General features: G+C 35.1%; 3 protein-coding genes across 4 annotated transcripts in view; all 3 read right to left on the bottom strand.

The window, feature by feature from the left end:
- Positions 1–635: 635 nt before the first annotated feature.
- Positions 636–1,688, bottom strand: LOC121736191 (probable zinc transporter protein DDB_G0282067). The gene has a single exon (XM_042127279.1). It carries the CDS (start codon positions 1,581–1,583, stop codon positions 636–638), a length of 948 nt encoding a protein of 315 aa, XP_041983213.1. The 5' UTR covers positions 1,584–1,688.
- A 12,886-nt stretch (positions 1,689–14,574) lies between these two features.
- Positions 14,575–16,044, bottom strand: LOC121736190 (GATA zinc finger domain-containing protein 14-like). The gene has a single exon (XM_042127278.1). The coding sequence runs from the start codon at positions 15,943–15,945 to the stop codon at positions 14,575–14,577; it is 1,371 nt and encodes a 456-aa protein (XP_041983212.1). The 5' UTR covers positions 15,946–16,044.
- A 1,991-nt stretch (positions 16,045–18,035) lies between these two features.
- LOC121736270 (R3H and coiled-coil domain-containing protein 1) overlaps positions 18,036–18,889 on the bottom strand; it is a 38,521-nt gene continuing 37,667 nt past the window's right edge. For both annotated transcript variants that reach the window (XM_042127361.1, XM_042127360.1), the window contains one exon: positions 18,036–18,820. The gene's annotated coding sequence lies outside the window, so the exon portion shown is untranslated. The remainder of the gene's footprint in view (positions 18,821–18,889) is intronic.

Here is an 18,889-nt window from a genome sequence, read left to right as displayed (position 1 = left end):
TTTATATAATTTTTTTTATTAAAGGTAATTAGTAATTACGGAAATTAAAGGTATTTTTAGATATGAATGATAGAATGAGAAAAGTAACCATTTTTTTGTAGCCATCTCTCTGAAGTTTGAAGTGAAATATTGGTGCAAGATATAGATATTGACATTAAATCCTGGATATGTTGAAGTCCTAAGATGTACGAAGATCATCTTCGAACATGCTTGGTCCGCACACAATGGGTCGGCGGTCCGGATGCGGACCGCGGTCCGCCATTTGGTGACCCCTGGTCTATACGAAGTACTTGTGTTTTTGACATGGCTTTTGCATGGTATACCTATTTATTTAATTTGTTTGTTTACTGATCAACATTGTGTCATAATATTACTTTTAGTTGTAATCTGACTACCGAACTTAGAAAACATGCTAACGATTTCACCTTTTTATTTTGTTTGTAGAGTTTTTATTCAGAATATGCAACCAAATAGAAAATGGAGAAAAATAGCCAGGAACCTATAAAAAGAGGAAACCTTGAAATTAGCAAAACAGACGCTTTTATTATATTAATTTATTTGACTACTGTACAAAAAATCGACATCGCCGTGTAAAAACATAACAAAATATCCAAATTACACACTAATTCCTAAATTCAATGATCATCATCATCTTCATCATCATCGTATTCGTACTCCTTTTCGTGCGCGCTTCCCCCCTTTTTCCCGTGGTCCTCGTGGTGGTTATAATGACTATCGTGCCCCTCCTCACTCGATTGACCAGATTCTGCCTCATCCACGTGACCTTTAGCGTGGAAGCCGGACTTTCCAAAATCGCCCTTAGAATATCCACCATCAGCGTGGCCTCCCTTCTCGTGGCTACCTTCCTCGGACCCGTGCTCCTCCTTCTCGTTGCCGTGTTTGCTGAAATGTCCCTTCCTGTCGGCCACGTCGTAGAAATCATGGTCCTTCTTGAACTCATCCTTGTGGAAGACTTTATGGTACCCAGTCACGTCCTCACCCTTGCTGAAGTGGGATTTGTGGCCGTGGTCCCCACCCTTGTAGCTTCCACCGCCTTCGTGGTGAGAGCCATGTGCATCGGCTGCGTCGTGATGCTCGCCCTTTTCCCCTTCGGAACCCTTGAAGTATCCTTCCTTATGCTCCTTGCCATAGCTCCCGGAGGCGCCCTTCGCATGATGATCCTGGGAATGATACCCTTTGCTGCCTTTCTCGCCGTGAGCCGCGGAATGCTCCTCGCCGTAGTCGCTACCGCCGCCGCCCTCGTGGTCGTTGTGTAGATATTCCCCTGAATCTTCTTCGGATTCATCGTCTTCCTCGGCATCCTCGATCACGATGGGCTTAGCGGCGACGTACGGCAGCGGTAGAGGCGCCAGATCGTACGCTTCTATCGCCTGGATCGGCTGCGCGATCGGCAGGGGCGGCGCGAACGCATGCGGCTGCTGGTACTGATGGGAGCCGAGTTGGATAAGGTTCCCGGGTCCGCCGTTATCGCTCCTGTAGATGTAGCTCGTCGCAGGCGCATACCCCACGTGCACCGCCGCAACTCCCGCCACCACGAACAAAACGCTCAACGGAGACTTCATAGTTGTTTCCCGATGGACCGATTGTGCTGTAATAATGTCATAACCTCTTGCACAATATTTATATCTGAACTGCAGACGAGGGAAGGACCGTGAGTATTCCAATAATTCGTAGCCATGTACCAGTTAGTTGACGAGGTTGTGGGTGACAAAGAAGCCAGTAATGAAAAAATTGTGTCGCAATATTTACAGTTCGACCGCAGGCAAGCGTGACATTCATTGTATTAAGATCTAGGCTCTTAATTATTGAGTACTGTGATCATAGTAATAGATAAAAAGTTTAAAGTAGTGCACATTATTTAAACATGATTTATAATTATTATCAAAGGTTCATTACTAGGGCCACAGAATATATATTTATATTAGTAGTACCAATTATTACCTAGCACTTAATTTATTTTGGAATTATTAACACAATACGTCATCAAAATAAGGTTCTAAGTAAAACCAAAATCCTAAATATTATATCAGTCTAAAATAATATACTATTTACTAGATACAATAATTATTATTTTAAAATGTATTTTTCTAATTTTCGGTAACTTTGTAGAGTCTCGGATGGTCTCAGCTCTTGGTTTAGTCACGAGTTCACGACTCGTCTTTGACGTCGTTTTCGCAAAATCATCGTGGTTATTGCTATAAACAAACAAAGACAAAATTGTTAAATTTATGGTAAAACCAAAAAAAAAAAAAATCCAAAATGAAAATGGAAAAATCTATATACTTACTTAAGTAAATGTATCGACTTTTATACTAGACTAGCTGTTGCCCGCGACTTCGTCCGCGTTAGTATAGTAGATCACGTCCCAAGTATTATTTACTAGCTGTTGCCCGCGACTTCGTCCGCGTGGACTTCAGTTTATAGCGCGTGATGTCAACAAAATTGGTGTCAAAAGCTTTTATAAAAAAACCCTGGTACCCCTTAAATCAATACAGTTGTGCAGTGTGCCCACGATAAGTATTTCATTTTTTTATATTAAACTTTATATTTTATGCCAAATTTTAAATTGCCATTGCAATCGGTTCAGTAGTTTTGGCGTGAAAGCAAGACAGACAGACAGACAGACAGAGATACTTTCGCATTTATAATATTAGTATGGATTATAATATTATTAAACATCATATTCTAACGTATTAAAAACTATAAACATAAACATACTAACTAATAAGTATGATTAGTTCTATGTTACAATAAAGTAAAAAATAAAACGCCATCTGTTGAATCGTATTAGAACTAAAATGTTCATTCCATTGATATATTTCTGGATTTTTTATAATATTATACATAAAATATGTTTAAGATTTTTGAAATTTTATTTTAATACACATCCAAGACCCAGGAAAATTGAAAACTTTTTGTTCCGCCTGCGGGACTCGAACCCAGGACCCCCGGGATAAGCGCTGGCCACGCGCAATGCGAATTCATTTTCATCGAAATTTTCATGGAAATAAGATATTTTCCCACATCAAAATGTAGCCTATGTCCTTTCTCAGACTCTAGAATAACTGTATACAAAATTTCATTGCAATCGGTTCAGTAGTTTTGGCGTGAAAGCAAGACAGACAGACAGACAGACAGACAGACAGACAGAGATACTTTCGCATTTATAATATTAGTATGGATTGTACAAAAATATTCAATGTACAGCATTGACTTTCCTGCGATTTTCTATACTAATATTATAAAGAGGTAAACTTTGTTTGTTTGTTTGTTTAATTGTAATGAATAGGCTCAAAAACTACTGGACCGATTTTAAAAATTATTTCACCATTCGAAAGCTACATTATTTACGAGTAACATAGGCTACTTTTTATTTTGGAAAATATAGGTAAGATATTTCAGTTTTTCGGAAATAACCAGAAAATTTACATATTTTGCGTACGCTGCCTAAACTATAAAAGATAGAACTAAGTATACAATGTTCTAAGTAAATGTAGATCTTATAAATATCTACAAAAATGTCCGCGACACGCTATACCTATCTATGTCAAGTGAGGCACAACAACCATTTTTTTATTTAAAAATCTTGTTTTTTATTGATCTACATTTAAACGGATTTATTTTACTCATGCTAATAATCCTTATCAAAAGAAATTATTTCATCACTAAGTATATCAGTTTATGTAGAATATATTTGGTCTTTGAATTATTAAAATTTGATGTTTGGTTTAGAAGTTACGGCGAAATTAAAATATTGCGATGTACGCCCGTTTCGAAGTGGGCGCTGCGCTACCAAAGCGGCGATGCGCTCACGGAAAGGGTGTAATCACTATGCATCGCCCGCGTAATTTAGGAATGTCACGGAAAGCATACATTTTTCCGCAAAAAAGAAACCTATGTCCTTTCACGTGGTCTATTCTTCATGTAAATAATACTCCCCACACCGGTTTCGGTGACGGTGGCCGGTTTCATTGAAACCAGGCCAGGTACGCAGGAGTAATTTTATAGTGCCCAAGTGTGTGCGCAGTACACAAGAGCACTCTCTATTCCTTTTACTCTCATAACCCAGTGGCACGGAAGACCGTCACGACTGGCGAGAGATCAGGCGCAGGACCGACATTTTACATGCCCATCCGACGCATGGATCATCTTACTTGTCAGACTATCAGGTGATCAGCCTGCATTGTCCTAACCAAACTTGGAAATCACATGTTTCCAACGCGGGATTCGAACCCACGACCTCCGGAGTCGAGAGCAACGCTCTAACCACTAGACCACGGAGGCGTTCACCAAGTATTGCACACATTGAAAAGGTCTGCAGAAAACACGATAGTATATACGAATAAGGATATCCCACAATAACATTTTTTTGTCAATGTGTTCGATGTGATTTTAACCAATACGGCAATAATCCTTATTCAGTTAAATACTTTTAATAATTTATTGATTACTAGCTGTAGCCCGCAACTTCGTCCGCGTGAATGTATGTTATTAAAATCGAGATTTACAAAATTGAACACCCATCTACGACTATTTTATTTGGATCTACATTACACACGAAATTTTAATGCACCACGAAAATAAAATATAATTATAAAAATTGTAACTGTACTAAGTATAGCTAAATTAACATTGGAATTTGTTGTGTTAGACTGTTGCGAATAATAATTATGACAAAAACGCTTGAAAACACGGATTAATTTCCTGCTGTCCACGATCACCGTAGTATGCGACATCAGATACAATGCTAGACAACCTACAGTGTATGTAGGTTGTCTAGCATTGTAGTTCTTTCGTCTTGGCAGAAAAAACTCTCCCAGAGAACATGATTCAAACATACTGCCTTCGGTCGTACATATTCTACCATTTCTACCTATGTGCTCGACCGATGCTAGTAACTTAGATCCGTAAAGTTTGACTTTAAAATTTCCATGGCTGGTGACGAATTGAGATACGCAGTGGTCAATATCCATCCAGTGTTTGGATAAGCGTTTACGAATATTAGGAAAAGTTTTAAAGATCGACCTTTGCTAGAATTGGTAATCACTTTGGTTGTCGTTGTAAATTCCGAGGAGTTTCTTCAATTCCATTACTTATCAAGTCACCGTTTTTAGGGTTCCGTACCCAAAGGGTAAAAACGGGACCCTATTACTATAAGACTTCGTTGTCTGTCCTTCTGTCTATCTCCAGGCTGTATCTTATGAACCGTTATAGCTAGAGTTCTGAAATGTTTACAGATTGTGTAGGTATATCTGTTGCCGCTATAATAACAAATACTGAAAACAAAATAAAATCAATATTTAAGGGGGGCTCCCATACAACAAACATGATTTTTTTTGGCCTTTTTTGCTACTAATAATTACAACAGGCAGGCAGTTGAAATTTTCACAGAATCCTTAAATATATGTGTTATTTGATAATTAATAATAAAATTGGAATATAATTAAAATTTAAGGGGGGCTCCCATACAAAAACACAACTTTTGGCCTATTTTTTTCTCTATAACGGTACGGAACCCTTCGTGCGTGACTCCGACTCGCACTTGGCCGATTTTATTGTAAACATGGTATCAAATTCGGGCAATCTATACAACAAAAAAAGAATTTTGAAAATCTGACCACAAACAGCAAAGTAGGTAAACATTAACTCCTTTTTATAAAGTCGGTTAAAAAAAAGTATCTAAGATGTTGACCAGGGATGTAAGGTATCATCATGCCAAATTTCATTGAAATCAGTCCAGCGGATTCAGAGATTAGCCTGTACAAACAGACAAACAGACAGAGAAACAAAAATTTCAAAAACAGTTAAAATGTATTCTACTACTCTTCTAACATGCCCCTGACTCATTTTTTCAAGTTTATTTTCAATGTACAAAAATTTTACCTCTACGATTTTATTATAACTATAGATATAGATAGATAGATGGCCCTTCACAGCATTTTTGTTGTATTTGTGAAATAGCCGCGAACCGCTTCGAGAAAAGTATGGTACGGCCGTGCCTTTGCTAAAAAGCTTGGCTGGGGCACTGCCGTGCCTCCAGATATCTATAGACGCGTCACACCACGTCAGTCTGGCCCCGTGCTAACCTGATGGACTTGTGTTTCGGTTACCAGACAACTAGGGTTTTTGTTTTTGCAAATAAATTTTCTGTAAGTATAAATAAAAATGAATTCTGTACTTCTATTCTGTTAATAAAACATTACACACACAACAACACACACACCAGGAAAAATTACAGATTTTTGAGTGACAAGCCTACAGGTACATACGAATAATTCGTATAATTATTATACTCTTTTATTTATGGCTGAAGTCTGTTGAAGTGAAGTCTACACAAGAGGTGACAAATTGAAAATGGATTATAGTTTTTTTTATTGAATCTTAGATGCTATTAGACAATGCTTGTCACGAATAACACGGCCAGTCTGAGATCAGCTGAGTCCCAGAGACAAGAGTTGAAAAAATATGAGTCAAAGTTAATATACCTGGCGGAATAGAGAAACAAAGGCCTGAGCAAGAGAGATGTAACTATCAGTAACACTGCATGGTAAAAATAGAGACGTGTGATACATGACAGCAGCTCTCTTTTTTTGACGTCCAGTCGGCACGTGCCGCACGTTGACAATTTAATCTCATTGCTTGTGTAAGGGTATAGGTACACATATTTTTCACACAGATGAAAACCAATTTCGGTTTTGTTTGACAGCTCGAGATTGTTGCTCTATTCCGCTAGGTATCTTATATCTTTAAACGAGTAATTCTTGTATATATGACGTATATATATAATTGGAATCTCGGAATAGGCTCCAACGATTTTCACGAAATTTAGTATATAGGGGGTTTCAGGGGCATGACTCGATTTAGCTAGGAATTATTTTTAGAAAATGTCATTTTATTCATGTTTTATCGAATACCGAGCAAAGCTCGGTCAAATAGCTAGTATTAACTTTATGGATAAGTCAATATTTTTAGTCCTAATGTCGTTGTAACTAAATTGGGCGATCTCAAGTTTATATTTTTTTCATTTTCAATGAAAATATACTTACTTTTAAGCAGTTATAGTGATTCGTATCCACAAGTATAAAGAGGTTTATGAGGGACTTTAATTTTAAAATTTAAATTAAACAGATAACACAAATTAGATACTTAAATTAATTTATATTTACAAAACATAACAAAAGTAAAACTAACAACTTTAACATGTCAATGTTCGATTTGGTATCCGTAGCTCTTGCTGTGATAATCTCTAATCTTGGCTCCGAATTTGCCGTCTCCAAGACGGGACTCGTCACTGGTGTTCTCGTGCTCATCTGCTTCTTTGGTGTAATCGTTGATTTGTGCCACTTCATCATCATCAGCTGCTCCTTCGTATGCGTCTCCGTTTTCGTATCCTGCATCAGATCCGAATCGTCCACCTGTATACTTTCCGAAGAAGTTCTTGATCGGTTCATCGTTGTAAAAATCTTTGTGGTACGGGTCTTCGAGGTAGTATTCGTGAAATCTACTTCCCTCTTCACCCTTGTTCTCATCATCATCACCGTCTTGTTCACTTTTGGCCCCTTTATACGATTGAATTTTCTCCGCACTGTAATCACCGACACCTTTGCCGTATTGATGATGTATCTTAAATCCCTTGTCAGCACTATCATCGTTATCACTATAGTCATTTTTTTTGTATAGTCCATGGTCGAATTTTCTCAACCCCCGCATGTAGTCATCGAAGGTACGATGCGCGGCGTGATCTTTGAAGATGTTCCCGTAGTCCTCGTCTGCTATCCCATCTACTTCGTTAATATTTTCTTTAACGGGAATCACTCGCTCATCTTTATTCGATGGTGTGTTCAGTCCATCATCGTTTTTAGCGTAAAATGGGCCGGCAGCCACGGGAATAGGCGCTGCAAACGCTCGAGGCTGCTCGTACATTTTTGACAGCTGCTCCATAACTTCACTTTCACCTAGTTTCACAACTTTTTCTTCGCCATCGTTTCCTTTCTTGTAGATGAATCCTGTAGCCGCCGGTTGCAGATCCGATCCCGTCGTACGGACCATGACCGTCCTTTCCACGGTCTCGTGCATTTCCATGCAATGGGAATGCACGAGTAAAACGATCAGGGGCGTGAGACGCAGCATGGTCGGCGGTTTGTCACAGAAATGGCGTTAAAGGTCAAATCTTTACATTTATATAGTGGAGACAGATCAGTACACGAGGCTACTCATTAATGACCCGAATCTCTGTCAATATTGTGCAATGGACTTCTGTGTCAATGATAATGAAAAAGTTATAATGATTCGGTGCATTGCTGCGCGTTTTGCGAGACTGCGAACATGTTTTGCCAGTGAAGGACGCTTTCTTAAATATCGCTTCATTACAATGAGTTTTGACTTACAGCATAATGTTCTGATATTACTTAGAAATAATTCGTTCCTATTGAAGTATGTAGAAATTAGGGATTTTAAAGCTTGTAATTTTTTAAGCCTGTATTAATAAATCAGTAAAATATTTAAAGTCGTAACTTACAAAATATTTATTTAAAGAAACCTTTATATACTTAATATATATACAAAGTTTTCGATATTATTAACTAACTATCGTACCTTGTTGATTTTCAATTTTTAATTTGAATACCTATAAGGTCGGCATTATCGTTTTACGATAAAGTCCTTTAATTAGAAAAAAAAACTGTCGGACCTAAATAATCATATGTAGTATTATAAAAAAAGACCAATGACTATATACCTATGTAATATATTATAATATTATATAATATGAATTGACTGATTTATAACATTGACGAAACTTGGTTGGAATCGCAATTCACAATAAAATTTTGTAGATTGTAACTTGGTTGATAAAAAAGAAAAAATATTGATAGTTTAGTAATAAGATTAATTCATTAACGATTTTGAAACACAGCGTTCATAAATTTCTTGTGACTTCTTGGCACTATGTTCTTAGTTATTTTCTTCGCTAATTCGTAATCGAAATCCATGAAATTATCTTTCTTGTAGTATTTCAAATGGGGAATTTCGTTGATTGCAACTTTCGATACCAAAATATTATTTTGATCGTTTTCTGGTACAATCATTTTGTATTGGGCTTTATGAGCATTGATAGTTTTTAAACTTGAACCATATTTGTGAACTTTTAGTGGCATATAAACATTATATTCGTTCACTTTAGCACGATATTTTATATCTGAATCAGTTCGAGGGATCTCATTTTGTTTAATGATTGAATTCGTCAATGGTTCCTTACGGTTAGTATTAATAACATTTAATTTAGTAACTTGGGGCTTCGTCTCCTTAGCTATCTCATTTCTTGCACGTTGATCTGTTTTAAAATAGTTGTCACGTACAATTTTATCTTTGTCGTTATGATGTTCAGAAATAATTTTATCTTGTCTTACATTTGATTTACCCGGATGCTGTACTTTTAATGAATCGTAATCATCCTTGTCTTTTTGCACATGTTGAATGTTTCCTATATCTTTTCTTTTCTGTTCTTCTTTCACTAAATAATCTTCATTATAATGTCCTGGAGATGGATATCCACTGGGCATCTTGTTCAAAGGAACATTTGTGTCTGCATGTCGTTGGTTTACCAATCTCTTCTTGTTATGTAAAAGGCTATTTTGTTTCATCATTTTCGTTCTCGGATCTTCATTGGAGTCATTAAAATAACCATTATTTACTAGATCTTCATACATATGATACATTGACACTGGATATACTAAATGAAAGCAAAATGCTGCTAGAACCAATTTTAAGTGAAGCATCTTGAATGCTATAATAACTACTGAAAAAACAAATGGTGATTGTCTTTTAAAACAGTTGGCGAGTTATTATTTTATTTCAATCAATAAACAAGTGCATTGTTATTTTGTTGATTCATTCAATTGAAATAGTGCAGTCCAGTCCACTTATATTATATCGATATTTGGATTTGAGATAGGGGAGACCGGGTACAATTGTAGCATTTTAAGTTTGACACTTAATTCTGGCTTCATTTATGAGTTCACGGCAAAAGTGTTTTTGTATATTGATACTTAGTTTCCTTGGCAATAAGTGAGCATCATCTTTGAATGTGTAGAAACGATACAAGTTGAGATATTTCAGATTTAAACCAAAAGGAAAAGATGGTACAATTGTACCCCACCCTGGGTCAGTTGTACCAGTTAAATCATGAAACAAAACTTCTTGATTTATTTAGAAAGTTTTATTTATTTCCATCACAGTATATCACTAGACAAGTTCTTTAATAACCTAGCAAAAAAAACAAATCAAAATTCTCAAAAAATATATGAGTTAAGTCAACAAACATAAAAGTCAAGTTTCCTAGTATTTAACAATCTAGCTTAAAATACTGATTACAAGACATTGTTCTATGAGTCTTGTTAGTTACATTTCAATTGGTCTAATGCTTATTATTATTGAAAAATGGACAATATTGTTAATTATAACTTTGTATGAAAAATCACGTGCAACAATTGTCCCCGTGGTACAACCATCCCCACAAAGGACATAAAAATATTTAAGTATTTACCTAAGTATTAATCAGTCTTCAATAAAAAAAACTTATTATTTAAAAATCTTTAACAACCATATCTCTAATAAATCAGTCTTATTTGTAGTTTTCATTCCGAATCACAATTGTGGCAAATATAATAATTTTCTTGTGGTGTACAGTCTTCGTGGGCCCAGTTATGACAATAAGTGCACTGTACCCATTGTTCGTTTGGTCTACTAGAACCAAAAGATTCCATACATACTAGGCATAGACAATCTTCTTCTTCAGAGCTAGAATTAATATCATCAGATTTTTCCTTGGTCTTTGGCTTCTTTGTACTTGTTTTAGATTTAGTTTTTGTTTTAAGTTTTGTATTCACATTGTATTTCTTTATTTGTTTAGCTTTTTTCTTACGCTCTATTTCTTCGTGTTCTTTTCTAATTGATTCTTTTTCCGGTGTGTCAGTCCATATAGCAGATTTTCTCTTCTTACGTCCTTTATTGGTTGATTTCCGTGGCGGTGCTTTTGGTAAAGGTCTTATTCCTTCTGGAGAAAACGTTGCCATTGTGGCTGTACTAGTAGATGGTTCAGAAATTATATTTTTGGCCTGATATATATTTTTCTGTACTGTACCCAACGAAGGTGTTGAAGGTGGTGTCGTGTGTACTATTTCTTGTGATATTTCAGTGCCTGCTAAAGGGTCTAATGGTTCTGTTGCAGGGGTACTAGTTTCCGCGGAAAAATCCAAAGGGGTGCCTTGCTCTAGTCGTAAATTTGATAAGTTTTGATTGGATTCCGTAGGCATCGGTGGATCTATAAAGCTTGTGTGAGATGTTTCTTTGGTTTGAGCTGCGTCAATGTTGGCATATACGTCATTATATTCCAGCATAGGTCTATCCGTGACAAAAGAAGGGCTGAAATCGAGTTCAGTGAAAATATTTCTGTTATATGGATATATTCCTGTGCATCTAAATCCTGCCTGTATATTATTTTGGGTCAAAGCCAATGGATATGCTGTGGCCACAACTGATGGAATATCATATATGGTCATTGTTCGTCCAGGGTGACTTCTCATCCACGCATCACACGCCGAGTTGACTGCTTTTTTTAATGGACCATTCACTGAGCGGTCTACAGGTTGCAATTTATGAGAGCAATGTGGTGGGAAAGACAACATAATGATTCCATGTTCTTTACAGAAGTCAAGTGCAGATATAGTTATGTGCGACGGATGGTTGTCTAGGAGCAAAAGCACTTTATTCTCCTTTGAAGATCGTGAGTATTTTTGGAAATGGTTTAAAAATATCAGAAATTCATTTTCTTGCATCCATCCAGATGAATTACCTGCGCCGATACATCCTAGAGGACCATCCCGAACAAAGTGTGAGCTGTATCTTAAACGGGGAAATATAAACATGGCGGGAATCGAATTCCCGAGTGCGTTTACAGCCACTGTAATTGTTACTAAGGTTCCACGTTCCGCAGATGTTATTGCACCAACTTGACGCATACCCTTTCTGGTTACGATTCTATCCGGTTTTTGGACGGTTGTTATTCCAGTTTCGTCCATGTTGTAAATATCTTTTGGTTCAAATATATGCCTATCCATCACTTTCTCCAAATTGTCAAAGAAGGCATTAACGTTGGTTGTGTTGAAGCTCGTAGCCCTAGATAGACTAGTAGCTTGAGCGCATCTTATTGACAACTCTGAGTTACGCTTTATAAAAGATGAAAACCAGTCAGGTCCCGCCATTCCATTTTCATCCCAAGTGGCTGGTCTGTTTAAATTGTAAGATACAGCTAATTCATATGCCAATCTTCGTACTTCCTTGGGCGACAGGCCAAAGTAAATATCTGCCGATCTTTGCAAATAGATTGAAATAATCTTTTCCTGGTCTTCAGAAAAAACCTTTTTTGCAGAATTGTAGCCCATCGACACCGTTACCCCATCTTCAGAATTTTTTCTTTTGTTCTTGTATCTTATCAAAGAAACGTGGCATAAACCAAACATTTCAGCAGCAGATCTTATGGATTTACCAGCAAGAATTTCTTCGTACGCTTGTTGGTACAGAAATACATCTTTCGATGCTCTATCAGTTTTTCTGGTTCTGGTTCTCGGCATCTGATCCAAAAAAGAAACTATGAGTAATAGGAGGTGGCTGACATACGAAATAAATAAGCTACAAAATACTCTAAAATATAAAATATAAATATTTTACTAAAGATTGATTTGACTAAAGCCTGAGGGGACAATTGTAACACGGGTACAGTTGTACTGCTACAACCGTCCCCCAAAAATTGGTACAGTTGTCCCCTCAAGGTCATTTTGGAAAAAAACGTTGAAATCTCGTTTAAATAAACTTATAATACACACGTTTAATTATTAATATAAAGATTAGGAACTACGTAAGTTATCAAGATAAAGTTGGTTGAAAAAACACCGTTAGATTTTCTGTGACGATCAACAAAATTGGAGGGAAAAAACTTACTTTGACTGCGCCGAAACTTCTTCTCACTGTTACAAGCGACCGCGTCGAGCCGCGCGCGCGGGCAACTGACGATAAGTCGGCACACGTAATAGCTTCCCCCCGAGGGGAAAGGGGAGGGGCTGCGTTTATTTGTTCCAGACATATTGGTGATGGTACTACTATACCCTGCTACAACCGTACCCGGTCTCCCCTACCTTGATTTGATTACTATACAACATAGATTAACTAAGTTTTTTATGGAGACCTCTTTTGTATCACTTAAAGAAATCCTGGCGTATGTTGTCGCAAACACGACGAATTCGACAATCTCAGCTTTAGCTGCTCAAAGAGATTAACGCGCAATAAATTTAGTCTGATCGTAAACATAATAATCGATGGACAACACTATGTTGGTCTATATTGTGTACTTACAACTCTTGCGAAAACAAATCGAAGATATTTGTAATTTGACCGACAAACCATCGACACAAGTATGAAAACACAAGTTTTAATCATAAATATACTTCTTATTGAAGCATATACTACTATTTCTGATACGAAAATAAGTTTAAATAATGTAGTAAGTAAAATTACTAAAAATCCAGAACCTAAAGGTACCTTGGAGAAGCTGGGGATACAAAAAGGTCACACTTGTAAAGAATTTGAGAAAACAGATGGCTGTAAGATAAGTCATTGTCATGACGAACCTGTAAGTAAACCGAAGATACATTTTAAAAGAAACGATAAAATTAAAACTAACTGGATGGAACCGCTACTGCATTTGAATTTGGACAGATTTAATGGAAAGAATAATGAAAAATTGTACAAGAAAAGAGGTATGATACCGAAGGCGAATAAAACTGTGGGAATCGCAGAGGATGGGGGAATATTAAATTCCTCACAAGCTGTTATTAATCATATGAATTCTAATACATTACGAAATACCACAAGTGGAAAATCGGGTAAGAAAACAAGTAAAGAAAATAATGAATTTTCGAAAGTAAAAGGACCAACAAAAAATATCACTATAATTGACCAATACAACTATGTTAAATCGAATATTTCAAGTGATAAAGGAATAGAAAAGATATTCAGACAATATTTTAGGCCACTAAGGTCGCTAACAAAATCTTCTGAACCGAAGAAACATCCTTTACGCGAAACATTTGATGTTCTAACAAAATTCTTAAGTTTTTTACCAATGTTCCCAAAATTACCACCATCTAATTTGACTATTTGGTAATATTAAGGTAAAATAAACAAAGTGTTACAAATGTTACATTTTCTATGGTTTGGTTTGTGTTTTAACAATAAGAATTAAGAATATAGTAAAAGAAAAAATAATGAAATAAGGAATATAAATTAATTCTAAATACGTTTTTCCAAGTAAAACTGTGATTTTATAATCATAATAATTCACAACTTACAAGCCACGATTTTTTTAAATATTATCATTGTTTGTAAGTTTCAATAAATAAAATAAACAAAACGCATCTTAATTTGTGTTTATTTATATAGTTAATACAAAATATAAAAATAATTAAAATCAAAGGTCTACAATCTACATCCTATATTTATCTACCTACCATAGTGCATATTATTATATCCCAAATGGTCATAGTAAGAGGGGTGTCTTGATTGATCCACATAATGATTGTAATCATGAGAGCTACCTTTATTGTAATTGCTGCCTTCATTGTTTCTTTCATAATTATTCATGAGATGATCCTTATGGTTACTAAGAGAATCTTTTTCTTCACCTAAAGCAGCAGCTGCATGAGATTTCAAGAACGCCTCGGATCCACCTGTGTGTATCTTTGACGCGCCATCTTGCTCCGTTGCAGATTTTTTATTTGTATTGTCGAAGAATTCGTTATTTTCCTGATATTCATCCTTATGATACACTCTACGGAAACCATTTTTCTTTTCACCTTTGTCAGCATTCATTTTAAGCATGTATTTAGAATTTTTGTAGTTATCTTCGAGGCCGAACTTATTTGCGAACGTGTCAAGAAAATCTTTATAACCGCTATATTTTTCAGCATCATATTTGGATTTTAGTCCTTCGCTATTTTTCTCTTCGTTGGATTTATGATGATCTCCGAACTCGTTGTTATTGTTGACACCGTGATCTTTGTTTGTTTGCACATATATCGGTGCACTATTCGTCATTGCCAAATTGTAGCTACTAGAAGGAACATTGCTTAAATGGCTGTTTTGTGCTTCCATGTTAATAAACGGTTTGCTGTGATGAAAATCGTTTCCGCTATCCCACGACAGTCCTTTAAATGTTAACAAATCTTCACTACTAACTTTATCAATATAGCCTGGAGCCTGCGACATAACTGGTTTACTGCCAATCATAAGGTTTGGTACTATCGGTGGTCTATAATCATCTACATGTTCATACACAGGTATAATCTTTTCGTTTCCGTTCATGCTTCTACTCTTATCATTTTCAAATTCAGTTTCAAACTTCACTTTCTCGTAATCGTATGGAGAGTGATGCATGTACGGCCAATCTTCGTATACGTACCTGTTGTCAGTTCTTAAATCTTCTGCATCAACTTGAAATCCACTGTTGGAATACATATTATTTAGCTCGCTGGCTGTTGCTTTAGCATCGTGTACTTTCGTATCCTTATTTTTGCCATTTCCATCTTCTGTCTTCTTCTTATCAGCTTCAACATAGCTCTTACGACGCTTGCATAGTTCTCTAACTGCTTCAGATTTGAAATCACACTTTCCTTTACCGAATATCGGTTTGGTAGAAGTTTCTTCTCGCTTCAAATTATCAATTGTTATGATTTTAGCCGGTTCATTATTTCTCTGACTGTAAACGTATCCTCTCTGTATGGGTTGTACGTATCCGGACTCCGTTTTTACCATGTAAACACTTTTTTCAAGTTTCACGTTCGTTAATAACAGTAAGAAGATAATAAGTTTCATTTTAAACGCGGCATGTCTCAAAAGTCGGCGACGAATGGAAGCAGGGTATTGTGGTCCTTATATTTATGGCAATGCCTTTGTTAAAAGACAATAGTTACCGATGTCCTGTGTTGCATTACTTAATTTTTTGCATTTAGGAAATATCCGCCGTTTTCAAATACCATAGCTAAAGCTTGCCGTAAATGAATTCGATAAGGTTAATTAAAAATAGCGAGCGAAGGTATGGCGTTATACGAATCTGAGGTACTTACATATTTTGATTTTTCACTTGTTAATTGTTAATTGTCTTTACTACCAAGTACCTACTACTTGGTAGTAAAGACAATTAACAACGAGGCTTGTTTTACTGATTGTTTCTAAACCTGTTTTTACAAGGTTATTAAAAAAAAAATACCAATGACAGAATATGATATTATTTTATTTCTAAAATTACATAAGTAATTACTTATTTCTTGTCAGCAATCATAATTTTTTATTTTAATTATTATGACTTTTTGGAATCTTTCTGTTTTGTTTTTTTTTTTAGGTTAAATTACCAATAAAATTTTAGCCTCAGATCAAAAAATATTTTTTTTTTGGGTTATTTGTATAGTTAGTAAAACAAGGAAATATTTTCAAGTTATTTATTAGATTCAGACGTTCATACACAAACATTTAGAGCATTATTAAACTGTTCACACATATTGTGATTTTTGGTACACTTGTCAAGAAAAGTGTACGAAATGTCAAATAAATTTTTTGTAACAATTTTTTTTGCTGTAAATTGATAATTCTGTAAAAATATATTTATTTGTAAACCTTATAATCATACATTTTGTAAGAAAATTTTGATATCATCATACTGTAATTGACCATTCAAAGTCGTCTTCTAAGGCCAATCAGAGAACAACGTAATTTTGATGAATAAACTATTACATTTAAAATTTTATGTACCTCAATGAACTAAATTCATATTACTGGCCTTTCTTAACTGCAAAAAAAGTCTTGCAATAAGATAAGGAATCACATGATTCAATAAAAAATGAATTTACTGTACCCACAATTTTTGGCAGGCCTTTATAACACTATACTTAACGTAAGATACGGCCAAAATACAAATTGTAGCGGTAGGTAAATAAGCTTATATATTGCTAAATCAGAATTATGAATAAGCAGGTTACTTTTTACAATCACAAAAATTTTACCATAATTTTAGGGTCCGATAATATTAGTAATTATACAAATAAGTAGAATAAAACAATAATCACTTGATATAGGAGGTCTGACTTCATTTTCAATCCATGTCTCTTTCAATTCGTTCGTACTTACATCCAAACAATTTTTATTAAAAATTAATTTCTCCTCTTAAAAGTATTCGACAATCGAGATAATCTAAATTCTACGTAACATCAACTTTATTTAGAATTTTTCACAGCGCACAACCATTAAGAATATTTTCAATACAATAAACATGGTCAGATGAAATAGGTTTATAGTTTATACTGTTTCACCACCAGCTACACAATTTTTCTATCACATTATACAACATGACTGGTGAGACATGTTCAATACTTAGAGTACTCGATTCTCATTATAATTATGTAATAAAATTAGGCACTTAATTTTTGGCCGAATTTCCTTTTAAATAAATGAATCATGGACACTAAGTAAATTACGCGGCTAGGCAAGTAGGCAACTAAGCAGCCACCAAAGAAACACCGCGCCGCTACTCCTCCCGCGCGTGGTGTCCATGCGTTGAGTAAATAATTATTTAACTTTAATTCATCAAGCCCCATACGGTCACCGGTGACCGAGACATGATAGAAATTCTACTCAAAATAAATCTCTCACCAGTCACGCAGTATTATATTATATTTTGTCTACTTTTAAATTGATATTACAATTTTTTTAAAGTATTTTTAATTTTGTGAAAACAATTTTATGAGAGGAGTAAGCCAGTGACGACTGGTAATAAAACAGATTTATTACATAATTAGCCTGTGAATTTTAACAATTAAAACTCTTGTACATTTTGTATGTTTAAACAAAACATTATGGATAATGTTTTGTTGAAATGTTATTTCATAATAATGAGAAAACTGCAACCTGTCGGAAATTGATAATTTAAAAATAAACTTTTTTTTTTAATTTCATTATACTAATCAGTTTTGCCAAGAGACGCCCAAGACTAGATAAAGGCACACCCTAGTACCTCTATTGTACAAAATACTAATATTTGGTTTAAAAATACTATAACATAATAGGGGACACTTATACAAGCTTTAGTAACTAAGTAACGTATAAGATGGCATTTAAAACGAAGCAGACTAAATTATTTCTATCTAATTTGACTATAGGACGGTAATATTATGTTTTAACCTAAAAAAACTTATTATGCACACAAATGCAACACTAAATTATTACACACTTCCTTTTGGCTTCACAGTAGTCGAGTAAATATTGTAAAAGTTAAAACTTTAATAAAATTTCTTTATCAGCATGTAAATCGAAGTATTGTCATGTTATTTGACAAGTTTGTGACAAAATTAAAAGTTAAAAACCAATTTTCTTTGCGACTGTACTAGCGATCCTTTTGTTTCAATTTTATTTTGTGATCTAAGGAATAAAAATATTGAGCTTCAATCAGTGCATCTACCGGCTATCCCACTATACTAGCAGCGTAATGTAAAGTAAAATAAAGTATATGAAAATAAATATGAATATACAATTATACATACAAGCCGCTTTCACTAGACAATTTCAATCCATGATATAACATAATTAAAATCTCTTGGCAATTTATTATTCTATGTTAAAAAAATATTTATTTACTTAAATATAATTATTTATTACATCTATTTTGAGAGCTTCGTAACACGACGGAGAGTGCATACATCTGAAATAACAAAAACTTTTTTAGTTTGTTCTTATAGTTTTATTTTTCGGGTGGGTTGCACCGTAGCAC

The sequence above is a fragment of the Aricia agestis genome, chromosome 18, assembly GCF_905147365.1.
Source record: "Aricia agestis chromosome 18, ilAriAges1.1, whole genome shotgun sequence".
NCBI classification, from domain to species: Eukaryota; Metazoa; Arthropoda; class Insecta; order Lepidoptera; family Lycaenidae; genus Aricia; species Aricia agestis.
Note: the sequence above shows the minus strand (reverse complement) of the source record. Positions and strands in the feature narration are given on the sequence as shown.